A 14,907-nucleotide genomic window follows, 5' to 3' on the forward strand; every position below is an offset into this window, starting at 1 on the left:
TGGCCAGCACACACTAAACAGAACCAGATGGAGCCCCGCTCTCTGAGGGGGACCCTGAGCAGCAGCTGCTGCCCCTGTAAAGGGAGTTGGAGTACAAGACAGTTTTCAAGCTTTTCTGGCTATAGTTCAAGAGGTGGCCCAGAACCTTCTCTGCAAATATATCAGTTACTCATTGCTGTGTAACAAACCACTTCAAAACTTGGTGGCTTAAAACAACAACAATCATCAGTTTTGCTCATAAATATGCAATTTGGGCAGGGCTTAGAGCGGAAGGCTCACCAAGCTCCACGTGGCATCCGCTGACGTGGCTCAATGCAGCACAAGAGGAGACATTTCCAAGATAGCTCAGTCACGTGGCTGGCAAGTTGGGGCTGGCTGTCAGCTAGGCACTCCGCTGGGGTGAAGGCTGGGGATCTTGTTTTCTCTCCGTGTGGCCTGGGCTTCCTTACAGCATGGTGGCTGGACACAGGAGAGAGCCAAGGAGAAGCTGAGTCACCTTTCATGGCCGAGGCTCAGAAGTCATGTAGCATCACTCCTGTAAGTGTGCCAGTCACTAGACTTGAGTCACCAAGGCCAGTCCAGATTCCAGGTAGGGGAATTAGACTTCACCCCTTGATGGGAGGAGTGTCAAAGAGTTTGTGAACATGTTTTAAAACCACCTTATGGGGCGCGTGGGTGGCTCCGTCGGTTAAGCGTCTGCCTTCGGCTCAGGTCATGATCCCGGGGTCCTGGGATCAAACCCTGAGTCGGGCTTCCTGCTCAGCAGGGAGTCTGCTTCTCCCTCTCCCTCTGCCCTTCCACCCCCTCCCCACCTTGCTGGTGCTTGCTCTCTCTCTCAAATAAATAAAATCTTTAAAAAAGTTTTTAAAAAATAAAACCACCTCAGCAAATGATACCTCTGGTGGTACTTCCTCTGACACCTCCCTCTTTCTTGCCCCTCCTCCCCCATCCAGCCAGTCACCAAGGCTTATAAATTCTACCACCAACAAATATCTTCAAATCTTTTCATTCTTTCATCTCACACCTGGAGCCCTGCATCTTCCTGACTTTCCCGCCTCCACTCTTTCTTCCTGTGATATTTAGGATTAGGTTCATTTGCATATGACAAAAAATCCAAATAACAGTGGCTTAAACAAGATCAAAATATTCTTCTCTTTTACATAAAAGAAACTAATACATAGCTATCCAGGGCTGATGTAGTGGCTCTGTGATTCTCAGGGGTCTGGGCTACTTTCATTTTGCTCCTCTACAAAGCCCTGATCCAATATGGCTGCCTAAGCACCAGCCATCACTTCCACATTCCAGCCAGGGGGGGAAAAAAAAAAAAGATGGAGAAGGATACACCCTCTCCCTTAAAAGATCCTTCCCAGAAATTTCTACTTATATTTCATTGACCAGTACCTAGTCACACTACCACACCTAGCTGCAAAAGAAGCTGAGAATGTAATCTTTATTCTGGGCAGCCATATGCCTCACTAACATCCAGGAGTCCATAAATAGCAGTCTTGGACACACTCCTCTGAATCCACACTTCACGCTACACCCAGAATCTTTTCCCTAAAATGCATATCTGAGTATATCCCTCCCCTGCTCAAGGCCTTCAGTGGCTCCCCACCCCTTCTGGATAAAATTAAAATTCCTTAAAATGACTCCAATGTTCCTGCTATCTGGGCTTCTTCTCTGTCAACTGTTACTAGCAATACTTCACCTTCAAGGATACTAACCTACTTGCAGTCCAGCATATTCTTTCTCATCTCAAGGTTAATGCAAGGTGTTCCCTCTGCATAGAATCCTCTCCCACCCTCTCTACAGGTTCACTCTACCCACACTTCAGGCCTCAGCCTGGACATCACTGTCCTCCAAGAAGATTCGGAGGGGCCCATGGACATGTTTTCATTTCTTTTAGAATCAGAAGGAAAAAATGAACTCCTAGGTCCAAGAAAATGTTTGAATTCATCGATATTAATAGTACCTCCCTCACTAGGGTCTTGTAAGGATGAATGAAAGAATACATTACATGTGAGGGACTTAGAACAATTCCTGTCGTATAGTAAGCTCTCAATAATGATCACCTATTATTATTGCTGTCATTATGGCCAATTAGTGTCCTACCTCTCCCAGAGGTTTTTTCACTTGAGAGTTGGCTCTCACAGGAGAGAAGAGATTACTTACCTCCCCCAGTCCCCAGGGATTATCTGGAATGGTGGAATTTCAGGCTGCCTTGGAAAGACTATCAGAAGCAAAGAGATGGGGGTGCCTGGGTGGCTCAGTCGGTTAAGCGTCTGCCTTCAGCTTGGCTCATGAACCCGGGGTCCTCCGATTAAGCCCGCATGGGGCTCCCTGCCAGAGGGGAGTCCCTCTCCCTCTGCTGCTCCCCCTGCTTGTGCTGTCTCTCGCTCTCTCTCTATATCAAATAAATAAATAAAATCTTTAAAAAGAAAAAAGAAAAGCAAAGAGATGTTCTCCTAGCTTCAAATCATCTTCTCTGGTCTCCACCTGGGTAGCTTATGGGGCCAGGGGGCGGGTGCAGGTCCTATTACAGGGGAAACTGCATGGACATTGGAGTTGAACAGACTGGGTCCTATCTTAGCTCGGGCTACTATAACAGAGTACCATAGACTAGGTGGGTTAAAGAACAGAAGACTATTTCTCACACTTCTGGAGGCTGGGAAGTTCAAGATCAAGGTGCCAGCCAGTTGGCTCCCAGGAGAAGCTCTCTCCCGGGTTTGCAGACAACTGCCTTCTCATTGTATCCTCACGTGGTGCTCTCACGGCTCCTCTTAAAAGGGCACTAATCCCATCATGAGGGCTCTGCCCTCCTGGCCTAGTTAATTCCCAAAGGTCCCACCTCTTGATGCCATCACACTGGGGATTAGGGTTTCAATATATGAATTGCGGTCGGGGGCGGGGGGGGAGGTGTGGAAGAGGGGCAGGGGAACAAACATGCAGTCCATACTAGGTTCAAATCCTGAATCAGCCCCTTACCTACACTCGGCAGATTTCCAATTCCTCGGTTGCAAAAGGAGCCTCATAACCGCACCTGCCTCCTGGGTGCCTGGGAGGATTAAATGAGCAATCACATGGGAAATCAGCAGCCCACTGCCTGGCACGTGGTGGGTTTGTACCCTCTCCTCCCATCTATACACGTTCCCGAAGGCTGGAGTGCACATGAATTGGACACTCACAGACTCAGAGGTGCCAACATGGAATGTTCTTTAATTTTCTCTCCCTGAGCTCAACTCCTGTGTTCTCACCGCCCTGGGCATAGGAAGTGGCATCTAAACACTGTCGGGTAACCCCAGTCACATTTCATCATGCCCAGTCACTTCAGGATTTGGACCAGCCCCCTCCGTCCCTGGGGAGCCCAGGGGTTCACTGGGTACCCGGATCATGGTAGTTCAACAAGCATCCACGCTGGCTTCTGCCAGTCCTTGTCTGGGAGCAGAAGCCACAGTCCAGCTGGGACCCTGTGGTAGAGTGAGCGAGCAACTGTCTCAGGTTCCCAGTTTTAGCTCTGAAAGCTCCACGTTCCAGGAAACCCTCAGTCCCAAGCAGACAGGGATGGCTGAGCATCCTACCCTGTGAGCCTGTCCATGCCCTCATCAACGTCCAAGACTCTCAAGACCTCTCCCGGCTCCCAGTGGTGCTTCCAACCCTCCTGGGTTCTGGCTGGGGAGAGGGAGGGCTCCAGGCTGCTGGCCCTGCCCCGTGCCCGGGTGTCCGGGGTTCTGGAGACTGCCTCTTGCCACCTACCCCCACGGCTCACTCGGTCAGCACCTCCGCTAGGCAGGCAGCCTGCAAACACCATCTACAGACACCTGGGGGCACACTTTCTGCCCTCGATCTTTCATCTTGGAAGCCAGGCTCTTAGAACTTGAAAATCCTGTTACCGGCAAAGCCGGACTCTTGCTATCACTGCTTATCATTGGCTATCACCGCTATTCTTTGTGCTGAGAGTTTAAACTTTTTTTTTTTTTAATTCAATTAGCCAAGGTATAGTACATCATTAGTTTTTGATATAATGTTCGATGATTTAAACTTTTTTTAAGATTTATTTATTTATTTGACAGAGAGACACACAGCGAAGAGGGAACACAAGCAGGGGGAGTGGGAGAGGGAGAAGCAGGCTTCCCGCGGAGCAGGGAGCCCGATGTGGGGCTCAATCCCAGGACCCAGCGATCATGACCTGAGCCGAAGGCAGACGCTTAACCGACTGAGCCACCCAGGCGCCCCGAGTTTAAACTTTTTTCATTTAATAAGAGCAGATAGCATTTATTGAGTGCTTCCTGCTGGCCAGGCACTGTTCTAGTATTTTACACCTGTTAGCTTTTTTTTGATCCTCATGATCTCTTAGTGTGCTCTTACTGGCACCCTCTCCTTAAACTGTAACCCATAGTACAGAGAGACGCGTAAGGAACTTGTCCAAGGTCACACAGCTAGCTGGTTGGTGTGGCCCCGGAGCTGAATTCTGGCCAACTGGCCCCCAGGCCCCTATTTTTAACTGTTTCTTTCCTTTTATTCATAGGTTGGGTTTGTTGTGCTTGTTCAATGTGAAAAGAAAGGTACAGGGGTGGGGTGGAAGGTCGTGGAAAATAAACAGAGGTCCATGCCTCCCAATTTTATCCCAAGAAGAACAAAGTAGGGGCACTTGGGTGGCTCAGTCTGTGGAGAGGCTGCCTTCGGCTCAGGTCATGATCTCAGGGTCCTGGGATCGAGCCCCACGTCGGGCTTCCTGCTCAGCGGAGAATCTGCTTCTCCCTCTCCCTCTGCCCTTCTTCCCACTGGTCATGCTCTCTCTCTCGCTCTCTTGCTCTCTCGCTCTCTCTCTCCCTCTCAGGTGGGTAAATAAAATCTTTAAAAAAAAAATCTGGAATGACGCAAATATGACCTCTACCACCACAAAAAAAAAAAAAAAAAAGAACAAAGTCACACATGGGAAGACGCTCAGGTGTGTTAGTGCCACAACTGTGGTGACATTGTCATGAAATGGTCGAAGGAATCTAAAGGTCATTGGCAGAGGGCTGATCTGATTCATCCAGCCTGAGACTGGCTCTCTGTGGAGAGGCGGAGTGGGGGTGCGATGGTGGTGGAGATGCAAGTGCTCCAACGTGTTGAGTGCACGCTGGGGTGCGCCACCTGCCCAGTGCCCACCTGCCCTGCCTCTAGGATGGCTCAGTCCGTTCTCCTTGGCCCTCGGGGTCTCTCCCCAAGCCCCCCAGCCCGCGCCTGCACAGCCCCTTACACTCCACCCTCCAATAGTGCTCAGACGCCCCCTTCCTGACCTGGGGTCTCTCCCCGACGGGGTCCGTCTTGTCCCCCAACCCTGGTGTCTCCCCCACCAGCAGAGCCTGCTTGTGTCCCATCCTGATGGCTCCCCATGAAAGCTCAGCACCTCTTCCCTCCCCTCCTGGGGTCTCTCCCACCCACCCCCTGCAGGGCCTCCCCAGCCCCTTCCTGCGCTGCCCGTCGCAGCGACTCCTGGACCGTGTGGTCCGGCGCTATGCTGAGGTGGCCGATGCCGGCAGCATCTTCATGGACCACTTCACAGACCGAGACAAGCTGCGTCTGCTCTACACCCTGGCTGTCAATGCTCATCCCATCCTCCTGCAGGTATGCAGTGACCTCCGCCCAGGGAGGGGCTTCATGTCGGGCTCCAAGGGGGCCAGCCCTGGGCTGAGCTCTCTTCCCCTTTACCCAGAGCCTTGGGGCCACCCCTGGGAGATGTGCCCTGCAGCCATGCCTGGAAAGGAGAGAAAAATGGAAGTAGGGTAGATGCCCATCACTAGGGGAATGGTCAAGTAAATGAGGGTGCACTAGAACCCGGGGAGACCCTGGTCAACGAGGCAGTCGTGGTGGCCCCGATTTCCCTGCAGCTTCCAGTCCAGAGGTGGAGACAGACACTTAGCAAGTCAGCGAGCATCCGCAGAGCGTGTGGAGCCCGATCACACCGGTCTTCCCCAAATCCCGAGGGTCAGGACGCTCACGGTGTGGGCACAAAGGAAACTGGGAAGCGGGAAGAAGGAACGGAAAAAGGAGGAGGGCTAGAGAGAGGGGGGAGAAAGAGGAGGGAGAGGAGGAGCAGGAGGAGGAGGAGGAATGAGGGAAGGAGGAGAGATAGGAGACAGAGGGGAAAGAAGAGAGAAGGAAAGGTGCAAGTAGAGGAGGAAGACGCCGCAACAAAAACAATGTTTCGTATCACACAATTCTACCTAATCATTAATTTCATCCTTTCAATTTGATTTTAAATATAATTGTATATAATTATTAATGATACATAATCAGTAATCATTGTTATATTGTTATATTACACATTTTAGTCTATAGTAACTGATATAAATATATTTATATATAATTATTTCCCATTTGTTATTTATGATACATCTAATTATATGATGTTTAATTATTAGATATTATTTGTTATATATAATTACATAATATATAACTAATATATAATAATTATATGTAACACAATATGTAATATATTATATGATATATAAAATGATATATAATAATCATATACGTTATAATATATATAATATATGATGCATATTCCATAATGATCATATAGATTATATATGATTAATATAATTATATAATATATAATATTATAATATAGACTATATAATATATAACAATTATGTACTATATTATCATATGTAACATATATGATAATATATTAATAATCTATATGGTTATTAATAATCTATATGATTATTAATATATTATATATAGTTTATATAATTATATATGATTATATATTATAATAATGGACAATATAATATATTAATAATCATAATATAATGTGATATATAATTATTAATATATAACTTCCTGTCTAATGCATATTTATTAATATATGAATAATTAATATATATTGATATATAATCAATGAGGTGCTCTTACTTATTAAGCACCTACTGTGTACCGGGTTTTGTGTCGAATGTTTTACATCATGACTCCACAACCCCACCGAAATATTATTATTGTCCCCTTTTCCAGATGAGGTAGGGGGTGCTCAGAGATGTGAGGTGACTTGACCACAGTCACTTAGCTAATGTCAGCAATGCGACCCAAACCCAGAGCTGTCTGACTGCAAGGTCCATTCGTTAAAGCCTGCCTAGTAACATTGGCATTTTAAATCCTGGAGAAGAAGGAACTGCTGGCTGTCCCTCTCAGGGGTCTGCTTTTCCCAGCATCCTAACCTCAGTGGTGGCAGCGGACTCCTGAGAGGCCTGGGCTAGGTCCCTCCATCCACCCTGGGCCCCACCCGGGAAGAGCCTGGATCTTGTCACCCTTGTCCAACCCCGAGATGACCCCGCGGCTGCGCAGTTAGACCTCGCCGGGCGGGGGGGGGGGGGGGGCCCGGGACCTCCCTCCACAGCACTTAGTGGGAGAGGTCCCGGGTGGGCAGGGGAAGCAAGAAAAGGTTCTTCACAACCGCTGGGTGGGTTAAAATGGACAGAAGACCCCAGAAAATTGTCCGAGAGGGGGATAATTTTTTTTTTTTAAGGAAAGAAAAGAAGAAAAAAAAAGTGGTTATTTATAGTTTCTGTCATTTCTCCCTCGTTCAAAGAAACACCATTCCAGACACAGCTGCTTCAATAAATAGTCAAGAAAAGAGTAGCCAGGATTCCTTCCTTCCTTTTTCATCTCAGAAATCCACGAGTGTGGTGCTCTTACCAGGACACCCAGGAGACCCACCAGGGCTGTGTGCTTCTGGAGACCAGTGTTAGGCAGTCAGAAGGTTCCAGTCAGTCGGGGGGTGGGAGCAGGTGCAGCATCTGTGAGTAGGTAGTTACCCCTGTCAGGCTGATTCACCCAGAGCCAGCGCCGTGGTTCCCAAAACTCAAGCCACCAAGGGCCACTGTCATGATTTTTGCTCTTTCCCAGAACCTGTGCCTGCACTGTTATTTTTGAAAATATTTTCCTTTACATCGGCCTGAATTTGACCCTCTTGTTTCACCCCATGGCCTCTTCCTAGGCAGGGCTGCCCATGAAATCCCAAAAACGAGTCACATTTTTTTCGACTCTTCAGCTCTTTAAAATAAACACAGTCCCCTGAATCTGGAAGCCCACGGAAAATCGGCTCTCGCTTGGGGAACCTGTTGAAATGCAACCGCTGCATGGACATAGGGACTGCCTTTTCTGAATGCCTTCATCCATCGACCATGGAACGAAAGCTGGGGGGGGGGGGTCCCTGGTCCAAGAGGTCAGAATAGGCTGAGGGACACGTGGCCGAGGCGTCCGGAGACGGAGGGGGCCTGGTGAGGCTCATCCCTCTGAGGGCTCCTGGCGAGAGGCAGGGGCGAGTTGTTGTCTCTCATCCTCGAATGCCTCCCCCTTCCTGCTCGGCAGATCTTCCCGGGCGCCGAGGGCTGGCCGCTGCCCAAGTACCTGGGCTCCTGCGGCCGACTGGCGGTCAGCACCAGCACCAGCCCGCTGCGGGACTTCTACGGCGCGGCCCCGGACCAGGCGGCCGACCTGGCCTACCAGCTCCTCAGTGTCCTCGAGTCCCTGAGGAGCAATGACCTGAACTACTTCTTCTACTTCACCCACGTCGACGCGGGCACGTTTGGCATCTTTAACAATGGGCATCTGTTCATCCGGGATGCCAGCGCCTTGGGCGTCATCGACAAGCAGGAAGGTACCCAGCATGGGCCTGGCTGAACAGCTGGTAGAGGGGAAGTCAGGGTGACAGGGGCCAGGGAGGGGGTGACTGGGGTGGAGGGGGGGCGCACCCCGGGCCATTCCGGTCTCCGTGTGTCACCGTAAGAGCAGTCCCAGTTCGTAAAATGTCCCTCTTCCCCTTTTGAGTCTGGGCTCCAACTCCCTCTCGAAGGGGAACCGGACTTGACCTTGTCCATGGCGGCCTTCTGCCACGCGGCCCCGCCTACACCCTCAGGGCGCTGCCGGTGTCCCAGGCCGTCTGTGTGGCACGGGGCGCCTGCCCTGCCCGCCTTCACACACGCCCCACCTCCGGATCCGCCCCCTCGGAGCCTCTCTCTCTGATGTTTCCAGCCTTTATCTGAAACGTCCCTATCTGGCTGATGCCCTGGTCCACGGTGCCATCCGTCTGGGCACCTTTGCTTTTTCTAAACTTTCCAAACAAAAGAGCATGGCATCGAATGTGGTATATGAGAGAATCGGGTTTCTCCCTGCCCGCACAGGCTCAGCCAGCGTTCTAGAACTCTTTGAACATCCCAGTCCCGAGCGGTGACCACATTTTCTGAGCCCAGGCACAGGACGGATTCTTTTCTTCTCTGATCTCTGATTTTGCTGATATGAGAAGGCCTCTGAAGACTACCAGTGAAACCGCACTGACTCATTTCCTGAGTTGCCTTTCTTAAGAAGAATCGAGTCAGAAGAAACGAGGCTGTTGGCAGAATATTGGGGCGACGGAAACCACTGCGCTGGGCAGTCCCACTGGCCCCCCTGCATGCACATTCTGCATCACCTGCTCTTTCTCCCAACGTTGTACTTCACCCGGGCGGATGAGACGGGTCGGTCCTAGGCATTTCCTGCATTCACTCCTTCCACAATAATAACGGGAGAATCACGGTGTGGGGGTGAGCCCTACAATTAGAAGCCCAACCTCTGGCGGGGATCAGCGCATTTTCCGTGCCGTGGCCTCCTCCCGCCATAGCACAGAGAGTCCCTCCCGTGTTGTCCTCAGCAGGGACCACTGTGTCCCCAAGCTCTAAATCTCCTGGTGACAGGAGATGCTAGGACACTGAACATTCATCCAGCAATTCTAATTAGTGGCGCCCCGCCCCCCGCTCCACTCCCCTGCAAGGAGCGCAGGTCGTAGGGTGTGTAATATTGTGCATCTCTCTTCTAGGCAGCCCGGCAGCTGCCGGGGCAGGAGAGAGTAAAGACATCTTCAGCTGCCTGCTTTCGGGCTGCCAGGCCGAGCTGCCCTCCTGCTACACCATCCCGGAGAAGCAGAGCCTGGTGCTCGTGTGTCGGCAGCTGCTACCTCGACTCCTCCAGGGGAAGTTCCCCTCCCCGGTGCAGGAGGAGATAGACACGGCACTTGCCCAGTGTGGGGAGGGCGCCCACCCCGACCCCGAAGTGCTCGGGGCCGCCAGCCGGCTGAAGGACATCTTGAGACCCCTGAGAACCTGTGACCCCAGATTCGCCTACCGCTACCCAGACTGCAAGTATAATGATAAGTTCTGAGCGGCTGGAGCCTTGCCGGCCTCCGGGGACAATGTCCCTGGCCCTCCCTTGCCCAGGCTGGTCGCTGCAAGGTTGAAAGAAGCAGCTCCGTCCTGGGACATTCGGAGAGAGGCACCTTCATTTCCCGGGAACGAAGGAACACTCTGACACCAGAGGGGAGTCGTGCCGCACAGCACGGTTGCCCCTGCTGGCTACAGCATCACAGAGAAGCCCGGGGCTGGGCGGCAGAAGACCGACCGCAGACACTCACTGGATCTCGCTGAGCTTCAGTGTCCTCTGTTCTCCACCAGACTCTTGAGTTACTGAAAGAAGACAGGGATGTGAAGGGCCAGGGACATGGGCAGGTGGTTACAGAGAGTGTTCCGGAAGCGTGCGCAGGCAGGACACATGGGACAGAGCGTGGAGGTGGAGGCTGACATGGAGGGAAGGCAGGGGGAAGGTGAGGCCACTGGCCAGGACCGTGTCAGGCTCAAACATGAGGGGCCCCCTTCTTGCTCCCTGGCCCTCGCACTAGCCCTTCCGCCGTGCTGCCCACACTGCCACGGAGTGAGGAGACCGCAGGCCAAGGAAACGCAAGGACAGGTGCACAGTCTGGGTGCCTGGGGTCCCGGGTGCTCCTGTGAGGCACCTCGTGGCGTGAGAAGGAGCCCCGGCTGAGAACAGATGAGCGGTGGGGGGGAGGGGGGATTGGGCAACGTGTTTGTCCGGGACCTCTGAGAAGCAGGTGTCAGGACGAGGGTGATTCGGGCAAGGATCATATTAAAGAAGATCGCTGTGTAGGAGGGAAGAAGGCGGTGTTGCCAGTCTGAGCCCAAGTGAGGGAGAGAAGGTCAGTGGGGGCATTCTAAGAGTGGCATCGGCGCTATATCTAAAGGAAGGTTCCACAGGGCCCTGCTGCCCTCAGTTGTTGGCAGGGAAGAGCCCGTGGGAAGTGTGACCCTGGCCTCCCCACAGAAACGGCGTTGAGAGTGAGGCGCAGGGCCGGCAGCCAGCTCTGCTCCCTGGAGCAGGAGGCCTGAACAGGACACGCCAGCCACAGCCGGGGCCCCAGGCCAGCTCTGTCCTCACCGTGGCCTCCAGTGTAGCAGTCGAAGGAGTCTGAGAATTTCCCTTGAACTCGGCCTTACGGGTCGTTGCAACAGTGTTTTTTCAAGGTCAGCCAACAGACCGTATTCTATTCAACAATGTGTTAGTTTGCTTTATACCTTTGAAATATTTAGTCACATGGTATGTGGGCCTCCATGTGGATTCTTGCCCTGACCCCTCAAGCCTTAGTGGGGGGCTCTTTGGCCCTTTGTCCAGCCTCCCCGTCAGCCCTCGACCCTTAGGGACCTCCCAGTCGTCCTCTCGTCTCCCTCTGAATCACCACCTTTAGGTCAGAATGCCTGACTTAATAAGTCTCATACTACAGACAGGGAAACTGAGGCCCAGGAGGAAGAGCAACTTGCTGAGATGGTCCATGCTCCTCTTGCCTTCCCCTTCAGCTGCTGATTCACACCCTGTCCTACCCAGTTTGGGCCCCTTCACTCACATTTACAGATGGGCCAAGAAACGTCTTATTTCATTGTCTACCAGATTGCTTGCCTTGGGGGGGGGGGGGGTTGCCTTTTGACGGCTCCAGGCACTAACTCCCGGGGCAACCATGATAGCAAGGATGGCAGGCCAAGCTTCTGGAAGGGCAGGCCTGGGCTGCCTGAGAGTCTTGGAGACGGTGGCCTTCTGGCTTGGTCGGGAGGGGTGAGGATTGACCCAACCTGCAATATTCCCCAAGTCCAGTCTATAGGGGTGGGTTCAAAGGCCAGGCCCAACCATGAGGGAGTGTGTTGTATGCATCTGTACCCAGGGCTGAGGTTCAGACGGTTCCATTTCTCCACTTACCAAGTTCCATGCATCATATAAGATCCTGTCTGAGTCCTACCTTGACCCAGAGCTTTTCCTGACAGCCTGGCCCCCAGGGAGCCCTTTCTGAATCCCCTCTCTGTACCCCTAACCATAGGTCTGTGCCCATGTGAAGCTAATCCGAAGGGTATTCCAGAGAGATCTGTGTCCCACCCTCCCATCCGGCTGAAAGCAGCCTCCAGATGGCGGATGGCGGATGGCGGTGGTGAGGGCACTTTGTGTTCTCCACAGCAACCCGGCCGGGCACAGAGCAGGTGCTCGAAAAACAGTACACTCTTTAGGCCCTTTTGCTTGGTGTTTGTCACATACTATGTGCTCTAGACTCATGTGTCTCCCCAGAATTCCTCTCTAGAAATCCTAAACCCCAGTGTGATGGTATTAGGTGCTGGGGTCTTGGGAGGGTGATCGGCTCATGAGGGTGGAGCCCTCATGGATGGGATCAGTGCCCTTCTGAAACAGATCCCAGGGAGCCCCCTTGCCCCTCCTGCCACATGAGGATGCAGGAAGGAGATGGCCATCTATGCACCAGCAAGAAGTCTCTCTCCAGACACAGAACCTGCCAGTGCCTTGATCTCAGACTTCCCAGCCCCCCAGAACTGTGAGAAATAAATGTCTGTTGCTTGTCAGCGCCCCCGCCCCCGGGTCTATGGTATTTTGTTATAGCCACCCAAACAGACGAAGACACGTTGCCGGCCATATGCAGGACAGAGCGGCTTCCCTGAGAGTTTTGCTAGCTACTGCCTTTTTGTCCTGCAGGACCAGCTCCCTAATTTGCGGGGCCTCATGCAAAAAATGAGAAAGTGGGGCCTCCTGTTATTAAGACTGGCCAGACAACAGAGCATGAAACCAAGCGCAGGCCCTGTGAGACTGCAGAGCTTGCGTGCCCGTGAAGCTGGCCCTGGGTGCCGGAGAATATGAACTGTTCACCTCGGCAGAGAATGTCCCTGGGGTTCGCTGGCATCTCCTTTGACCTCCACCACCAAGGGCACGAGGTGCGGGACCAGAGGCCGTATACAAAATACGGAACAACCACCATGGCAAAGGAACTGAGCTACGAGAACACATTCCACCTGCCGCAGACTGACGTGGGCAGAACCACAGCCTGGCGGGCAAGTCCGACTCTTCGAAGGAGGAAACGGGTTCAAGCAATTCGTTCAAAGTGACCATTTTTCCAGGCCTCTCCTGTAGCATCTGTCTTCTGCCCGCCAGTGATTCCATGAGCCTGAAGGTTTCCTCGAGGGTTAGAAGATAAATCGTTTGCTAAATAAATCAATACTTTGCTGGACTTGTCTTCTTTTGGGAAAGATCTACAGCCAGACCTGGTTTCATGTAATGATTCGGCTGATTCCTGTGTAACCTTGGGCAAGTTGCTTAACCTCTCTGAGCCTGCATAAGATGGGGAGGAAAGGCTCTGCCCTCGCAGGGTTACTGTCCTGTTTCAATAATACAGTGTCTCTCAAGAGCCTGGCACATATAGGCATTCTGTATTTGAAGGCAGATGTAGGGCAAGAACAGAGGGTCTCCCAGCCCAAAAGGGCTCCTCACAGAGCCAAGGAGAGTGTGGCAGGCTCTGGGAGGCCCCCTGATCCCGGCCCCAAGGCTCTGCTCCAGCCCAGAGGACCCGTAAGGAAGCCAGGATGCCGCAGGCTGATAGTCTGACTGGGGCCATTGTTATGGCCTCCTGCTAACCAGACTCTGGCTTGATCATGAATGACAGCTGGGCAGCCACTGTCCACACCTCCTCAGCCCAGCCCTCCCCCAGGCTCAGAAGGGAATCCTCCTCAAGCAGGTAATGTTGGAGGCCTTGGGAAGTCCATCCGCGCTCAGTACTGAAGAGAAACGCGGAAGCCATGTTGGCCCATTGAAAGCCTGTGTGCGGAGACGTGGCTTTTCTGCCCACTCCAGGCCTGTTGCCCACGTATTCTGGCGCAGCTGGGCTCACGTGCGCACAGGTATACTCTTGGTCTGTCTGCAGCTCTTCAGGGCACTGTTTAAGAACAGTTGCAGTTGCAAGACATGAGGGAGGGTCAACGCCCAGGCAGGGGGCGGTGAATTTGCAGATATAATGACCCTCCAAAAGGCAAGTGAGAGGAACAGGCCCTCAAAGGGGAGCTGGGCAACGAGTTCAAGTGGCCCACCCCGTGTAGCTCTTTGTAGGAGCAGACAAGGAGAGGGAGCACCCCCATCCCACTAGGGTGTCAGATCCTGCACCAGCCCCTCTTGCAAAAGTCAGCACGTCAAAGTATTTATTGCGGTGTTGCTTATAATTGAAAATACTGGAAACAACCTAAGTGACCGTACATGGGAGAGTGGTTGAATAAACCATGATACCTCCACACAGTAGAGTGCCATGCAGCTTTGAAAATGAATGCGGATGATCTCTATGAACTGATAAGGAAAGATCTGCAAGATACACAGCTAAACAAGAACAACATAAAAGCAAAACACCAGGAGTATTTAGAGGATGCGACCTTTCATGTAAGAAAAAAAGAGTATAAGTAAATATTTATGTATCTGCTCACTTGTGATACAAATATATATTATATATAAGATATTATATAATACATATACATATATATATATAGAGAGAGAGAGAGAGAATAAACCAGAAGCTAATGAGATTGGTTACCTAAAGGGGGTGGTGGGAATGGGGTGGAAAGAAGGGAGGAATGGGAATGGAGGTAGGGACGAAGAGGGAGTCAACCTTCTCAGGGTATACCTTTTTGTATAAATGTGACTCTTAGAACCACAGGAATGCCTCAACCAACCCACAAATAAATAATTAAGATCCCCCAGGATGTGGGTTGCACTAAGATGTAATACAAACCA

General features: G+C 51.7%; 1 protein-coding gene across 2 annotated transcripts in view; it reads left to right on the plus strand.

Moving 5' to 3' along the window:
• Positions 1–14,610, plus strand: part of DIPK2B (divergent protein kinase domain 2B) — a 43,367-nt gene extending 28,757 nt beyond the window's left edge. Inside the window, exons 3-5 of one of the 2 annotated variants that reach the window (XM_027609165.2) lie at positions 5,437–5,610; positions 8,356–8,644; positions 9,839–14,610. In XM_027609165.2, coding sequence (XP_027464966.1) covers positions 5,437–5,610; positions 8,356–8,644; positions 9,839–10,179 — 804 coding nt within the window. In that variant the 3' untranslated portion in view covers positions 10,180–14,610. The remainder of the gene's footprint in view (positions 1–5,436; positions 5,611–8,355; positions 8,645–9,838) is intronic. The other variant, XM_027609166.2, reaches the window with a different exon arrangement.
• The last annotated feature ends 297 nt before the right edge of the window (positions 14,611–14,907 follow it).

This window comes from Zalophus californianus, chromosome X (genome assembly GCF_009762305.2).
Source record: "Zalophus californianus isolate mZalCal1 chromosome X, mZalCal1.pri.v2, whole genome shotgun sequence".
Classification (NCBI taxonomy): Eukaryota; Metazoa; Chordata; class Mammalia; order Carnivora; family Otariidae; genus Zalophus; species Zalophus californianus.